The 17966-nt window shown below is 38.0% G+C and overlaps 1 protein-coding gene across 11 annotated transcripts in view; it reads left to right on the plus strand.

Moving 5' to 3' along the window:
- The window catches only part of SORBS2 (sorbin and SH3 domain containing 2), a 174454-nt gene extending 159937 nt beyond the window's left edge, over positions 1–14517 (plus strand). For all 11 annotated transcript variants that reach the window (XM_068402637.1, XM_068402641.1, XM_068402630.1 and 8 more), the window contains 3 exons: positions 8516–8565; positions 11657–11763; positions 12557–14517. In XM_068402637.1, coding sequence (XP_068258738.1) covers positions 8516–8565; positions 11657–11763; positions 12557–12618 — 219 coding nt within the window. In that variant the 3' untranslated portion in view covers positions 12619–14517. The remainder of the gene's footprint in view (positions 1–8515; positions 8566–11656; positions 11764–12556) is intronic.
- The last annotated feature ends 3449 nt before the right edge of the window (positions 14518–17966 follow it).

Genomic DNA, 17966 nt, shown 5'->3' on the forward strand with positions numbered 1-17966 from the left:
TTTGAAGTTGACTTCCCAAGCACTGTCCCCACTTTCCAGACACCTTTCCTCCTCTTGGTCACACATTGATCAAAAGATTCTCCAGGCTGCCACTACTGACTGGTTTTCAAGGACTCTTGGTTTTTCACCTTCGAGTGTGTGCATCTTACCTCCTCCACCATTTCCAGACAGTTTTCTTTGTGACTTAGAAGAACTCAATTCTTTGGCATTAACAGCATCCCAGTCTATAGCAATATCCCCAGGTAACAGCATTCACCGAGTTAAGGATGATCACTTTATTCCAAATACAGAGGTATCTCTCAGCTCTCCTACAACTCTTCCTCTGCCCTTTCTTGTATCTACCTCATCTTCAGCCAGCTTATGTCATGACATAGCATATAAGCATACCATCAACAGTACCAAACCAGGAAAAGAGAGAGACTTGAGAGGTATACTTGACTCTTCAGTTATTGAAGTACCTCGAGACTTGTCAGATACTACAGGAGAAGGTGAACGTGTTGGCACTATCAGTGACATCCCTTCGCCACATGAAGGTGGATCCGTCTCCAGAGTGCTAGCTGCAACTGCTGAAAACGAAGAGGAAATCTGTACTGTAGATCTGTCAGTTAATATAGGGGATCAGTCAAAGCCTTCCGAATCAGATTTCTACAGAGGAACACAAGACACAACAGAAGAACTGACAAGACTCTATATAGAGGAGGATCTGGGACATGACAACTCAGAATTCGCAATAGCAAGTGGAGGAGACTCCATGGTATGTTATGGAGGATAGACTTCACCAAATATTGGCAAAATATTTTAATTTCTGAAAAACCTGGCTTCTGTGTTCAGATAGCTTAGTATAATTATTCTCTGCCTTTTCTTGTATTTACATGTTTGTGTTGTGCACAGGCACAGTTTTTTGCTATTGCATGGGATAAAAATTGTCAGTGTTGGGGAATAGTCCCTTCTCAGAAGCAGCCATATACACCATTGTAAGTTCTATGTTATATCAGTTCTGCTGGTCCTTTCCCTTCTGCCCTTGTTAACTGCCATCAAGTTTCTGATGTGAAAAGCCAGTAAACCATTTTCCTTACTGGCCTGTCACATGCCACCCGATTTGAGCCAGAGGCCCCAGCAAGCAAATGCTATCAACAGCCTTCAGAGGGAGGGGCATGCCTCCCGCAGAGACTCAGCGGTTTGTACTTCACATATGTCTCTTCACCAGCTGATATATTTATATCTTGTACTCTGTTACGAGAATGTGACTAATAATAACAGATCAGATTATGTTTGGCAGTTAAACAAATGCTTCCCCACTAAAGCCCTCCCCAGTTCCTCTTGGGGAAAGTACAACACTGAACTATCCCAAATGTCTGCTAGCCATTAAATGCCACAATATTGCTACACAGTTCGTGTGGTTTCTAGGCAAACTTTTAGAACAGATCTTTTCTGTCCAGCAGTTATTTCAACAGACTGTTCAGGCAGTTGCTTTGGCTGGCACATGCAAACATGTAAATCAGATATTTAGGACGATATGTTTTAGGCCAAATGTAGAACTAGTTAATTAGAAAGATTTTGCAGGCTGCCTCTGCCCTTGACCTGCAAAACACAGGAGAAAACCATAACAATAGAGGTGAAATCCACTGCCACAAATAGCAACTCATTTTGATTTCTGAGGCAAGAATTTTCTTCCAGAGTAGTAGACTGACTAATAATAAAATGAGCATCATATTTCTGACTGTTCAGGTTAGTTACATGACTCCTTATTGAGCATTTTATGCCTTCATGGCTGGTTTTATAGCACAATTACTTCTCATTTTTCTTAAACACTTAAGCCAGCTCTACTTTCTATGGGAACATCAGGAGACTCTGATCCTCCTTTCCACCTTTCTTCTAATCTTCCATTTCACTCTGCCAAGGCACCAGCTTCTCACTCTGTTCCTACAACATCCCCGTCTTCTGCTTCCCTCTCACCTCCTCTCATTTCTAAACCCTTACATCAGCAAGAGAAAGACTCACCAAAGTTAAAGGTAACTACACCTCTTGAGTATGGATTGTTGCAAATCTTCATGTATATTAAATAACTGTAAGGCTAACACCAAGTTTGTTCTTTTCAGATGTATTGTTTCCTTTACTAATATTAAATAACATATCACGTGGAGTATTAAGATGGGCCTTGTTCAAATGAAACACAAGGTAAAACTATAACATTATGATACAACAAAATAGCTTAAGAAGATACCAGTGACAGGAAAGCAGAAAGCCTTCAACTCAATTTCAAGTCCATGCCAGGACATCAGTAACTCATTTAATTGAAAGAAACAGACTCATATTCAAGTACACAGAAACTAAGTAACATTTGTAGTTTAAAAGTGTTTTCAGTTTCAATCAAAAGTCTGGGAGAACAGCCATAAATTTCACAATAAAGCACCACTGCAGAGGGTCATGTTCTAAATACCAGTTGTGTTAAGTCAAAGACTGGACAAAGATTATTCCCTCTTCAAGACTACACTTTGTGTCAGTATTGCAGCTCTGTGGCAGAAAAATGAAATCTGGCAAGCCTATTGCTCTAGATGGACAAAGTCAATTCCCAGTGCAGTTTAGACCCAAAGTCAGTTTCCAGTGCTGACTTCCAGAGAGTCCATTTGCTCATGAAAAGGAGAAAAAGTCCCGTAAAAAGTCTGAGAACCTGTCCTAGAAAAAGTGATCGTTACATCTAAGGCAAAAAAAACAAAAAACAAACAAAAAAAACACCCCACCATATATTTTTTTTAAGTCTACCACGTCTTACAGTGTGTGTTCATGGAAAACCCAGACATAATGGACTTCAAGGAGTCTTAAAGTCCACCAGATCTGTTGGGTTTTTTTTCTGAAGTAGGGAAGAGACATAAGGGTTCTTTCCAGGGCATGAATCTGTCATGGTCTTCGGTATGTTTCACCTCAAAGAAGGGGTAAAACATACTATTGCATTTGTTTCTGCATTGAATAATTTATCAGTTGTGTAGTGCTTTTGATTGGTACTTTTTGCTTAGCCTAACCAATGAAATTCAGAAAATTCCTCATCTACACTGAAATTCTTTTTAGGTGACCCTGATATTCCTTGCTCTTGTTTAAGCAAGGCATGTTAATCCCAGCTGAAAATAAATGGAGGGAATATCTGCGTTGAGAGTTAGAAGATCTGCTCCTGGGAACCTCCTAGACAATGTATTACTCTTCAATGGGCATGGCAGAAGCAAGACACTAAGTAACCAAGGGAGATGACTCCATCTTGCAGCCACAAGAGCCTGAGTACTGAGAAGAGCTAGAGGTCTGGGGGGCTGTTACAGAGTTCTAGCTCTTAAATATTATTTTCAAACCATTTTTTAAGTCTAGGGAACAGATTCCTTTATAAACTTAATCAGTAGAGACTTATCTATTCAAAAATTGTTGAAATTATTAGATACACTCCTACCAACAACAGATTTTTTGCACAATATTTCCAAAATGAGATAAAGATTTATTTCCCTCCCAAGGGTAAGCAAACTTTTTCAGCAGTCAACACTGACTACATTGCCAGGATAGAGAGTTTCATTAAAATAAGTGTAGCCAGGTTTTGGCTGTCATCGTTTCTTGCTACTTAGTTTACAGGCTGGACTTGAGAAGGAAGGACAGTTCCTATCTTCTTCTCTTTGTGTGTATTGTCCATGATTAAAGTCTCCTCTCAACTGCTACAGCGGAAAGAACGTGAGACATTTCCAGGACTCAAATATCACAAGTGAAGGGAGGTTCTTCAGAGAGTTCTTGAACTTGTATACTGATACTTTGGTAATTTTTGTTGATGTAAAAATACATACATATGTATATGCATATATGCGTGTGTGTATGTGTGTGTGTGTATATATATATATATATATTTCGAATATGGCTCAAATCTAAAGCAGGACCAGGGATTTGGGCAATAGAATACAAGGAGCTATGGGTGGGAAATGTCACTTTGCTCCATGTTGGTGGGAGGGATGTGTCCTCCAAAGGAAGAACTCTGAAGACATTTCCCAAGGAGAAATGCTGATGTTTTCCTGCCTCCTTGGCATCCCTTGATATCCTTTTTTTTTGTTATTCACCCTCTCAGCTGCTAAGAGGGGGTATTCTTCTGTCTTGCCACATTCTACTGGCAGTCACAAATACCAAAGAAAAGGTTTCCAGTGTCAGCTCTCCACTCCTCTCACATTCCCCCTGACTCGCCCCTGCCCCTGAGAATTCACATTTGCTGCACACCCCGCCTTAAGAGCTGAATTCTGACAAATATTTAGCTGATTTATAGTTATGTTAACAAAACAAGGATTTTTTCCTTGCAGTACTTTCCATCAAGAATTTACTTGCTTTCTAAATGCAAATTTAAGGTGTGTGTTCTGTTTAACAGCAAGGAATTACAACATTTGTCATTGGCATTCCTAAGACAGTATTTCTGCTCTGTGCTGTTGAGCTTTTCTGTATTATTAACTGAGGTACTTCAGTGGGTACACTTGCAATAACTGTTCTTATTCCAACTGCATACAACGGACATGATTAATCTTTTAATTGTAATGTGTAAGGGCATGTGCCAGAGCAGGAAACTTGTGGAAAAAAGATACAGTGGCAACAATGAAAATACCGTATACTAATAGTACCATCGCTTGCAGCTGTAACACAATTGCTTTTTGTTATCAAGAAAAGCATGTCCAGTTTGCATGTATGAATGAAGCAACAAAAATCCCATGATGCTTCATTCTTAAACTCTCACTTGACACAGTTTTTGTGGTTTTTCTAGGCTAATTTAAAGAGAGAGATATTTGTTATGGGTAAACCTCCTCGTAGCCCAGTGATGACTAAGAGATCCTGCAGCTCACCTGTCAGAGGTCACAGCTGTTCACACAGGGTATGGTACTGGATGCCCAGTGTGCAATAACAACATTTCTATAGAAAAGGAGCTCAGTGTCTAGTCCTGCAGTATTTTGCTTTTGCCCAAGTGTCTCAACACTATCAGTATGCCATGTTTTCTTCCTGTTGTGCTTCTGTGCTATGTCTGAGTAAAGCCAACAGGTCTGTGTGTGCCAAAACTTGTTTTATAAATCCATTAGTGTATTGTATCTCTGCAGTACTGCATGGTATTTCCAGTGCTACAAGATGTAAGAGATCAAAGTTCTTTATATTTAGCCTGTTTTTTCTTAAATTAGTCCTCTGTTCCAAAGCATTTCTAGTTTATTAAAATTACAACTTCTAAGAGTCAAAAATTTATATTTCATTGCATGTATACAGGCTGAATTCTTGTTTTTGAATCCATGTCCTTCTTTTCAAAACGTTTTGTTGCTGCTATATTATGTTCACTCAATACTGTCCTCTTTATCCAAGCACTGTTATTCCAGACTGTCATACTCTTTAGCCTTTTCCTTCATATCTGTAGTAGAACAGTAACATAGCTGTAATAATTTTACCTAGCCAGAAAGATTATTTAGAGTTTGCATGTGTTTTACTCAAAAAGGTGATCTAAATTATGAAAAAAAAAAACAAACACCAAACAAACAAAAAAAAAACCCACAACCTAAGCTATATGAGAATGAGAATTTATGTGTTATGTTTTCCTTTCAGTTTAGGACTAAATTATTCTTAGCATTGGTTTCTTAACATTTGGCTCTTAAAACTGATAACTGGATGAACTGTTTTCCATGCTGTTGCTGCTGATTTTAGGTTATCGTCTTTCTGGTAGTTCCCTTTTCAAAATTTGAATTTTAATTTAAGATATGCAGATTTGTGTAACTTTTCAAAGTCTTGGCTTTTTGTCAGGCCTCTGTTTGCTACCAGATATGAGGGACAGTGCTTTCTTCATTGTTGAAGAGAGACAATTCAATCATAGGAAGGCCAGGATTCTTGTAGTAGTGGATCAACATCATCCCAAAGAAAGTCCAACAAGGAATAAGATACACAAAACAGGGATTAAGCCCTGTTTTAATTTTGCATGTTACTCCAAATGAATGGCATGTAATCAGTATATTAAGAGAACTGTATTGATCAATGTTTAGTGCATTTATGTCTTCAATTCCAAAACTACAAGAGCACAAATTGTACACCTAATTTGCATGTTCAGGACTATACAGAACTATTATATGCAAGCGCATATGAATCATGCATGAAAATCAGGTGTACAACTGGGACCATTGATTTGACTGCACACTTTTCAATGTTTTTGGGATTAGGCCCTACAATTTTTCCCAAGAAACAGGACAGTGTAGTGAACTGAGCCATAGTTAGAAACTAGAGCTGCTAATCACCCGGAGCTACCCATAGGGTAATGTATTTCTTGGTATCTCTTGAGCACAATCAGCTAGACCTTATACCAGTCCCCATTCTAGCCAATGCCACTGTATATGGGAATGAGAGCTTAGGGAAAGAAAATGGGGAGAGAGCTTCTTGATGTCATCTGGTGTACTATTAAGGAATGCATTCAGATAGAGAATGAGCTCCAAGGTTCCCCTGTTCAGACACAGCACAAATTACTTCACCCTAGTTTTCCCAGATTCTAATTCCATCAAAGTTTTCTCTGTAGCAATAACAGAGTTGAAAATCTTCACTCACCTCGATTTTCTGTCATCTGTTTCTACAGTAGTTAACTAGCAATAAAACGTTTTAAAGCATTGAAGCATATGCAGAAAAAGAAGATAATACTGACCTACCTAATTTCTTCCTGGCTTGGTATATGTTCAAAGCATTAAATCACTTGTAATATTGTTTAGGACATTGACTTTTATTGTTTGCAAGAAAAATCCTTAACCTCAGTTGAGTTCTCTTGCATCTCTGACTATCTTTGGCATTCAGCTCAGTTACAGACCTGATGAAAGATTAGCAGAGAATAAGGTCAGATTCCCATCCACACACCAAGCAATCTGCCCAGTGGAATATTCTCTTCTTACTTGACAAGCCAGTTGTTGAAGGGGGTTTACTGAGAACTGAAATGTCTAATTTGCAATCTTTATTGTTGGATTCTTCAGAAAAAATTGTCTTTCTTGTACGCTGGCACAGGAGAGTTAAATGAAGGAGAGAAGAGACTCAAAGAGTATAAACAATTTTTTTTTTTACTTTGAAAACCTCTTTCCCACCTAGCTGCCATTAATATGACTAAAAGTTCTGTAATCTACCTGCCTGCATCTTCAGGTACCTTTTTAAAAATTATACTCTACAGACTGTAAAAATGGAGAATGTTCATAATATTTTCTGCGTGTACACATACAAACACGATGAAAAGAAATTTAACTACTTCAATTTCATCTGGAGATGTTGGAAGGGGAAAAAAAAAAGGAAAAACAACATAGTGTGTTTTAATGTTCAATTTTATCATCAGGCTATGGGTTGTTTACCACGGCCTTCTCTCATGGAAGACTGTGTCAGCTTCAAGAGTAAACTGAAGTAAGATAAACTGAAATAGTCAAACCTGGGAAAGAGAAAACCATGGAGCAATAAGACAAATCCCATGTCTTCAAGATCAGGTTGCAGTTTACTCAATTCATGAAAAAGTGCTATGAGCTGTGTTTGGTATCCACACTCCCAAAACAGATACAGTTCCCAGACTTGGATCAGACTGTCAGTCTCTACAGCATGACCGTAGGGCATCCTCAGTCGACAGAGAATATGATCACTGCTCACATCAAGAGCTCGCCCAAGCAGCTGCTTCTGCCCTGTTTCTGGCCCCAGCCAGATTGTAATGTGTAGAAGTCAATGTCTTTCTAAGCAGGATATGGTTTCTGTAGGAAGTTAATATTTTTCATTTCAATTGCATCCAGATTTATTGGATAGTAGTGGTGGGTAATGCTCCATTAAGAAGGAAAGTACTTTCTTTCATAAAGTTTTGCACTGGAAATACAAACTAATTTTTTCTCTGAAGTAAAAGTGTTAATCATTATTTCACACAATTACATGCGTTCTTTCAAAAATTCTTTCTGCTCTTTGCCTCCCAACAGCCTGCATGGCTTTGTGCTACCCCTTGAGATGAAACCAAATTAATTAAAGCACAGCATGTTATGCCTGCCAAGTTAGTACTCTGTATGTGTGTAATGTAAATTGGTATGTTGTTTGTCTATGAATATTCTAAATTCTGCCATTACGTATAGGAGATTTTATTTCTGCTTCTCTAAAAATATACTTCACCCAAGGAATGTATAATGTTCATCAGTTGCATCTGATTTTTCTAATGCTATTTCTGTTTTGCAGTGAAGAGACAGCAGGGTTCTATTCCAACTTTCTACTCTACTGTAAATAGAAGGGACTGTTGATAAAGTTCACAGTTTTTGTGAACTTCTGTTTTAGTTTTTATTATGTCCTCCAAAAATCAGATATTTAAATCTGCCAAGATTCTGTTGCTTGCCATGTCTCTTAAGAATTCATTGTGAGTTGAAGGGGTGGGGGGGGTTGTTGTTCTACACAAGGTAGACTATGAACTCTCAAGCAATTATGCATCATGCCCCTATCCAACTATTTGGACCTTAGACTATAAATCTTTATTACATTTGAAATCATTTCATTTCAGCCACAGCACCCTGTGCTCGCTCATGAAAACATACACAGTGGGGGGGAACCGTAAGTATACTTCTTGTCTACTAAACCAAAACCTAACATTTAAGCAATAGCCAGCACATTGTCAAATAATTTATTAACCTGCCAAGTACAATTATGAAGAGAGTTCAGAAATTTACAGATAACTGTACGATGTACGAAAACATCCAAGAAGGTCCCAGAGGGCAAAGCCTTAGTTGTTTGGTGTACATCAAACTCAAACAGCCATGCTAACTTACAGTTCTCCATTGTTTATACTTAAGAGGTATAACAATTTTGTAAAAATAAAGTTTGACTTTTCTTTATTCTCTCCATTTTTACATCTCAGCAGAATGCCAATTAAAGATTTAACATTGATTCAACTCATCTGCTTTATTGACTTGACACAAATTATTCAGAAACAGTTCTGGATGTGAATAGAGAGAAAAAAAAAGAACTTTATAATGTTGATCACAGGAACACAGGCTCACACTTTTTGGTATAATTCACATGTGCAATTTAAAAATTAGATCCAAGAAAGCCTTTCTGAAAACTGGAGAAGAACCTAGATCTCAAGTCTTATTTTCACAAACACTGTAAGCACTTAGGATAAAACATGTAAGGGCTGTTTCAGTGCTGACTGATAAAAGCAAGTTTGGTGCAAGATTGTTTCAATTTTTTTTTCACTCTTGCACTCATGTCCTACTTCAGTAATCACTGAAACTAGTAGCCATTCTTCCTCTAGCATCAGAGCACTTTGGAGTATGCCCTATCAGATGAATTGTCCTAAATGTAACTAAGGCTTAGCATCTAAAAATATGTAAAAGTTTACCTGTTAGTCACTTGAAGAAATGGCAAGAGAAAAGAGAGGGGCAAAAAGTTACCAAATAACTATACCACAGATAATATGTAATGAAAATTGGACATTTTAGTTTCAATCTCACTAAAACCACAAGCTGCTGTTGGGTTTTTTGAGCATGCTGAAGCACCTAAACTAAAACTGCTCTGTTTTGTAAGCAATAATAATCATCTAATTAATTTTGTTTAATATTGTTTAAGTAGTTCATGACAAAAGTTACTTATTCCTAAAATTAAAAATAGAAATATATTTAAACTGCCAACCAACCATTCTTTGTCTTGAATATGTATTCTGTTGGTGGTGTAAATGGTAGTAGTTTTCATATTTAAGAAATTCTTAGATTCGCAAAGACAGAATGAAATGACTACAAAAGGAGTTATTAAAATGGATTATCTAGAAATGGCTAAGATTAGATTTCTAAAGTACAAAGAGTGCTAATTGGGAAGTTCTTGTTACCGTATTTGAGTAAGTAATTGGCTTGACTCCTATTCATGACACATTACATCTGCAACTTTGGAAGCTGCATTTAATCATTTTTGGAATATCATCATAGCTCTGCTTTCCTGGAATAACGATAAGCATGACAGAAAATATTATTGCCTTTAATTTTTTGCACAGATTGTTCTTACTCCTGCTACACAAATTACCAGAGGTAATTGCTTAAATAACCAGTCCCGTTCCATTTTGTTAGTGTCATTAAAATACAAAATTGGACTTTTCAGAGATATCGGGGAGATAACTGCCAGTCACAAGAAATTAAGTTAAAATCATTTTTCTCTTGGAACAGTGTCTTTTTTTTTTCTCCATGCCAGCAATGTGAAAAATAAATGTAGTTTAGTAAAGATGACCATCATTACACTAAGCCTAGCACCAGTCTATATATAGGGTTTTCAAAAGGGACTGTCAGGAGCAGGATTTTTTCTCGGAAATAAACATATCATTTAAGCCATAGAAACTTTGGCAGAATGATACAGAGCTAACGGAAATATTCAGAACCAACACATCAAAGGGGGAGTTATTTTGGTTTTTGGCGGGGAATTGTAATGGCATTAAGGTTTTAAAGTCAGTGAACTGTTGTTAAGAGGGAAAAATAGACATGATTATGTTTTGTTTCAATATTTTGAAATTAAAACTGTTTCCTTTGTACAATTTCTGCAGCTGTACCCTGCTCCTTTACACGCAGTCAGTCATAGCTGGGGCACAAATTGTGAGGAAAAAAAAAGGCAGATTCTCACTCTGCAGGATTCATGGGCTTTTGCAGCAATCCTTCCCATGGGCTGTCAGCTCAAGCACCTTCAGTTCCCCCTACTAAGAGTTTATTGCCATTCTTTCAATTCCAAGTCAATTAAAAGCTGACAAGGAATGAAAGATAATAAATTTAGTAATCCCATACCTCTTTCCATTTATCCACCCCAGATCCTCCAATCTGCAGCCCCTGGCCAGGATGGAGGCACAAGTCAGAGTCTGAATACTGTTTAAGTTTCTATCCTTATGTCCCCTGATTTGATTCAAGCCTCTCCCTCACTCTCAGAGATTTTTTTTTTAATATACATAGCAGGGGCAGTTTTAAGCAGGGAAGGGGTTACAGCTGTATGTTTCCAAATAGCAATTACTCTCCACCTTCCCCACACAGGAAGGCACCTCTTTTACCTGCAGAGCTCCTATAGTGCCAAGTCTCACCTCAGCCGTTGCTACTGAGGAGCCCAGGGAGGTCCCCCAGTCACACTGGCAGCATGGGAGCCGCTCTCCTGGGCACCCTCCTCCACCTACTACAGAAGGATGCGGGGCACCTTGCTTACGCTGTGTGGCACTTTGCTCTGCTGGGGCAGAGAACCCGTACACTACGTTCAGCTTTTCAGAGCTTACAGGGAGAGCCACAGTTTTAGGTGCTGATCATGGGGGGAGGGGTTTAAGGGGCTAGCGCATCTACAGACTCCTCTCTAGCAGTCCTCTGTTTTGGTGACTCAACTATAAAATAATGCTGGGAAAAAAAAACCCTACTAGAATTCTGTGTTCAAAGCAACTGGTTGAGGAGCCATCAGGCTTGCCTGAAGTCGCCAGTCTTTAGTGTCTGATAAGTTACCTTTTCGATAAAGTTTTATTTATTTACTATAATACAAACCTAGCCCAGAAGTCCACCAGGCAAAATAAACCCTTTTCCCCTATATTTGCAGGACATGTTGCTTATTAGTTAATGTTTAAACCAGCTCCTTTACTTCAGCAAAGGTGCAAAGAACTCTTACTTCTTTTTAAAATGCGTCATTTGTCCTATTTAAGGTTTCAGGCTCTATATAACTATACTCCTAGGAACGAAGATGAATTGGAGCTCAGAGAGGGAGATGTCATTGATGTGATGGAAAAATGTGATGATGGATGGTTTGTGGGTATGTTTTAATTTGGTTGCTTTTTCATATTTTTTTCTGACCTTTGCTGCCCTCTTTGCTTGGCGTCTTTTAAACAAATTAATTTTTGGTATCCAGTGTAATAAACCTGAACCTGGCTTTATCAGGAGAAATCTCAACCAAAATCCACTGAAATTAGTGGGCCATTTTTCACTTGTGTCTTTTGGAAATGATGGACACAAATTGACATGTGCCTCCAGTTTGTTGTAGAGCACTGTTGTCATTCTCATGTGACACAATGGACTGCATATTACTGCTCCCTTCATAAAGACCAGGTAACATAAAACTTACTGGCATGAATCCATCTACAGAGTTGACTACTTGTGAGAACCAAGTATTACTGAACAAACAGAGATTTCATAACTAGGCCTAGATAAGGTGGCTTAATCATTCCATAAACCCTCATGCACACAGTGGCTAACTTAATCATCTAACTAGTCCTCAGCATTTCAAAAATTCAAATTATTTAAATAGACTTGATGTTGTTGAAATTAAATGATTTTTATGTATCAAGTCAAAATTTTAGCACAGTTTTTAATCAGGCCTAGCAATTTAATCAAATATGCCTCTTTATTTGCTTTTTCCTTCCCGCAGTTATAATTTGCTGGAACTCATAACTCACAAATGAAATTCAAAATAACTTTTTGAAGTTATATTATAAAGAATTGTAGATATTTCTGTTTGTGCAATATTAAACATAAAAATTTAAAGGCCATGCTTACATAGTGATTTCCTGTTGTTATTCCCATCTTTCATCTATTGCTTCTAATTTCAGGAACCTCGAGAAGAACCAAATTCTTTGGTACTTTCCCTGGAAACTATGTCAAGAGGCTGTGAATTTTTTTTTTCCCTACTTATTTATGCTGCATCTCTGCAACACATCTGCATAAAGCTGCTAGAAAACATGCTACACTGGCCTTCTGTTTTCTTGCTTGCAATCTCCAATAGAAGCCATCTTAGTTCATCCTCATGCCATCCCACCCACCAAACCGTTCCAGCAGTATTACAGCAACGACCACGGTGTGAATAACTAAGCTTTTCTGAAATCAAGAGGAATCTTTTCAGCATTTAAGTACTCCCTGCTTTAAAGGCTTTTCCTTTGAAACACAATAGGAAAAGCCTGATGACAGGTACACAGATGAATTGTCATGGGGGGGTGGGAAGGGGGAGAAACTGTTCTTGGTTTGGACATTGGTGGTACTATCATGAAGTCTGATGGGATTTTTTCAGCATGCATGTAATACAGGGGGAAGTTGCTGTTTACTATTTTTTAAAAAAATTGTTTGAGTTTCCACATTCTTATTAGCTTGGCAGCATTTGTTGCTTTCACTTTGCCGTATCACAGGTTTGCCTATTGTACTGGTTTACAATGTATGACAAATTATAATATAGATTTTTTTCCTGCACTTGTATGTTGTAACATACGCACAGTGATCGTAAAATCTCAAGCAAGCGTAGTGAAAAATGGAAGAACTGCAAGTGTTCTGAACAGGTGCAATGGTATCGGCTAAACCTTTTTTCTTTTTTCCCAAATAAAGCTGTAGTGTTTTCTGTTAAAGGTAAGAAGTGCAAGAGGCATAAAACCTCGGGAAGGAGGATTTAATGAAGAGACAGACAATTATATAAGCATAGACAGTAATAACCTGCTACCGATGTCTGACATTAAATGGTTGTAAACAAAATGTTGTAATAGTAAGCAACATGAAATTTGAGAGGTTAGTGTTTTTATGTATCACAGGAATTTTAAGAAGCAGGAAGTAAACAGTGTTAGTGGAAAGGGTTGTTGGGTTTGATTTTTTCTCTAACATAGCCACCTGAAAAATATTCACAAGTATCACGTACTGATTTACTTCACTATATATATATGTATGTTAACAAAACCTGAGTTACACATTCTTTTTAGGAATTTAGTACAGGAAAAAAAGTCACAAGTATTAAAACTGATACATTTTAGAGGTGGTGGTTTTTTTCCTGAATGAAACAAGTATTTGAAAACATACATTTTCCATAAGCAAAGGTAAGCATAAATAGCAAATGAAATTAAGGCACAGGATGATAATGACTATGGCTTTATAAGAATAAAAATTCAGGTTTGGTTTCTTCAGCACCTTATAGATGGCAAAAGTTTCTACTGCATTTCTCATGGGTAAAGAATTGAAATTATCAAAATGTATGTAGTCTCTGTAGCATTTTGTACATATGTTTGCTCTTTTGTACAGAGCCATTTGGTTGTTGATTTTAAAAAAATTAAGTTCCTTATTTGATCTTTGCCCTCTTCACATATAGAACATTTCAATGCATTTTTCTTTTCTTGCTCTATTTACCATAAGCACATCTGGATAGTGCAATTCTGTAAGATAGCATTTTATGCAAAATTTTATTAATTAAAATATGGTTTACCAGCCAAATCTAAATGTACATATGTCTTTATTACTGAGAAGTGTCATTAAGACAAAGGTAAAGAAACATCTTTGTGCAGCATACCTTTATTATTGCAGTTTTCATGGCAAAAGCTTTATATTCAAAGGCTTTCAATTTTAAACTAGATCTGCATGCAGCTTTGCTGTGAGATTAATACTTATCTTTGATGCCATTTATGATTGAAGACTTAAATATCTGTTGCCTGTGATATTTAAAAAGTACTGTTTTTACTCTGTAACTGATTTTAGAAAAAATACAGGTTTTTCATACCTGGCTTTCAGGTAACTGACTTTGAATTCCTACAAGCAAAAGGTCTCTGTGGTTTTTTTTCTTGAATAGACTTCTAATAAATTTTGCTTGGAGTACACAAATATTTCCCGTTATTTCTCAAAATACACGTAACATGTTACTTAAGTGTTGCAAAGCACTTAACCCTTCAAGCTTCTATGCAAATAGCTTTGCCTTGTACAGAGACTATTTTACCACCACCAAGCATACACTGGTTATATATATATATGCATATGGGCAACTAGCATTGCCCACACAGCTCTCAGTTGGTCCACTTCAGTGTCATCCCTAAAACACTTGAATCCAAAAGCAACGTTATGGGATTTCTGCATTGCCAGTGCTAATTAGGGATAGATAATTCTTCTGGTGCCAGAGCCATGCTCCACTCCAGCAGCACAAAGGTAAAACACACAATGGTAAACCCTTTATACCTGGGAAAACTCCCCACACCCTAACCCTTCAACAAAAGCAAGACAAGAACTGTTTTGTAAAGTGACAGCATAGAAGCAAGATTTATGGAAAAATACAGATTTTTGGGAAGCCTGTTACACTTGGGACTCTGCCTGCAAAACTGAATTATCCCGTACTGATGTCTCTGGCAAGGAACGAACAAAAACAAAACCTGCAATGAGAAGCAAAGTAAGCAAGCAGCAGCTTTCCCCCCCCCCCCCCCCCCCCCACTGGCTGGTAACACAGTTACTGCTAGTCCCTTGGCATAGCAGTTTGGTTCTTCTGCTCCAAGCCATGGTGGCTGCCATTGCCGGGCTGCCTCCTCCCCAACACTGTGTGTGTCATACTTCTACCACTGAAGAATGCAGCACAACAGCAACCTGCATTTGCACAGGAATAACCTGTTTCCTCAAGTCTGATTCATGCTCAATTTTGTCTTTACAATAGCTCGGCTGGAAAATGCAAAGCCACTGACACCTCTAAATAAATACATGAATATGTAGCTTAAAATGTTAACTTTGTCTGCAGAAGGTTAAGACCAGGGACTGCTGTTAAAACTCCAGCACATAAACTCCTTTGTCAATATAAACATTGTCAGTGCTGGGAGTGCTTTCAATTTGGAAAAGGCCCAATTTAGTCAGTACTATTATCACTGCAGTAAATGCACCCTTCTAGTGCTAAGTTAGCTTAAACCCACTGCATGCATCTCTGTTTATTCCAGTATTTGGTTACAGGAATGTAAGAGATCAAATGTTGTGTGGTTTGTCCTTTCTGTTTGCTGGGAGACCCCCCACCCCAGGACGAGGCAGTCCTTTGTGCTTAAGGCCAGAGGAAAAGAGACACGGGGAATTAGAGTTCAGCCAGTTTAATACATAGGAAGAGACCAGAACAAATTAATTAAAAGCCTTAGATATTCATTGATTTTTCTAGAAAATTATGTATCATCAAACCAATTTCCCTTTATCTTGTCAGGATATGTAGCATACATCTTTATTTCTATTAGGATTTTCTTCTAATGCTATGACATGTCAGCTGTGTTAGCAGACTAAGAAAAGTCCGTGTCAGTCCACCTGAAATCAAGTTTGTTCCAGGAGTTGTGTTACATTACAGATAAATAGCTAACATAACCAGAGTGTCCCTAAAACACTAATAGATTCCATTGCCTACCCTGCAGCGAGCCATGCGTTTGCTGTTGAGCCAAAGGCCTCTTAAAACAAGAAAACCCGCAAGATACCAACAAGCCGGGGGACCAGCACATGAGCAGTTCGGGGTAATAACCTATATCCCAAACTAAGTGAAGGGTCACCCCAGCAGGTTTAACATTCTGTCACCCGTGCCAAGGCAAAGCATGTTGTCATTCTGCAATGCCTGGTATTTACTAGTTGCCTTTTAAATGCTGATGTACAGAACCCACACAAGAACACGAGGTGCTTCCTGTGCATTTGAAAAAAGGGCACAAGCCCATGGGAGGCTAGAAACATGAAGTCAGTAGCTCTAGAAGGACCTTAGGTCATTGCTGAGTATATTCCCTTACAGCATTTATAGTTACATGGTGAAACCCTGCCTTTGCTCCAGTTAACAGCAAACTCTGTTGAAGTCAACAGATCCCACAGTATTGGTAATACAGTTTCTATGTTAGCTTGAAAATAAAATTGACCAAGAGAAGCACTGAAGCAACTGAATGTCCAGTTTGGCTTGGTTTTATTATACTGAAAAGTATGAGCACAGGCAGAGACCAGAAACCACTTCTTTAACTGCTCCCACTACACAGCACAGCAGATAGTTCCCTTCTCTAGTACCTAACCAGCAAGTTAACTTAAAGTCAAATCATATGTGGCTCCAAAGTTGCAAAAGCATATTGAAAGGGCCAATAATTCAATTTTTAAACATGTTTATACAGCAGAACCCCTTGTTACATCCAGCAAGTATCAATCAGACGGACCTGAATCGATCCATTTTACAGACCAGAGAACTTGCCAGACCAACATGTAGAAATTGGTACCTCATCAGTATGCAGTAAGCAGGGAAGACGACTTTAATAAGCCTTTCTTCTGCAACTCTACAGGTAATCAATTGACATCACGCTATTTACTTGACTGGATGCAAAAAAATTCCATTTTACTTTTATTCCCCTCCCGATGGCCAGATAGTTAAGTTCCTAAGTTCTAGCTAAAAATTGCCCAATAGAATCTATTATTCTCATCAATATAGTGAAGACACATTCCTTTGAAAATGAATTTTTTATATATATATATGTGTGTGCATATATATATATATGTATATATCTCTATGCAGAATATGACAGTAATCCACTGAAAGGGAAAGAAAAGAATGAATGAATTCCAGCTTGCAATACCTGAGTCAGATACTATTTAGGCCAAAATGATACAGGTGACATATAGGCTCTCATTCATGTACTTTGTGCTGTCACCTCTGAAACACAAAAAAAAATAATGGAAGTTTCTAGGTTAATATGCAGTGATGAAACCAGGGAAGAGCCTGAACAATCCTGCAGGTACAGTTTGTAGTGTAACCCTGCTGGTTGGTTACACTGTGCACCGTAGTTCTTTAGCAGCTCTGCACCCAAAACTCCCAGCATGTTTCATTTGGATCAATGTGAATCCCATATATAAAGCATTACAGAATCATGCCTTCTGGTATTTAACTTCTGTTTCTTCAAGAGTCATAGAGAAGGAGCAAAGTTCTGTGTTAAAAGACTATTTAATATTACCAGAAAGCAGAAAGCAAGCATTCTTACTAAAATAGCTGTAATGCCTATAATAACTATACTATAGCAATTTTTTGAGCAGCCTTTGTGTAGTGATGTCACACCTAATTACGGATCAGGTACACAGAGAGTTCCTCTTCAGCAGAATGGAATTACATCACAAGTGACACCATGGGGATGGGGGGTGGGGGAGGGTGTTGACTGACAACCAGAAATGCGTTGCTAGGTTTACCCTCAGCATAGATACATCTCAACAATTTATGTTTCTTGCTGCCAACACAAATAACAGACTTGGAAG

This window comes from Nyctibius grandis, chromosome 6 (genome assembly GCF_013368605.1).
Source record: "Nyctibius grandis isolate bNycGra1 chromosome 6, bNycGra1.pri, whole genome shotgun sequence".
Lineage (NCBI taxonomy): Eukaryota > Metazoa > Chordata > Aves > Nyctibiiformes > Nyctibiidae > Nyctibius > Nyctibius grandis.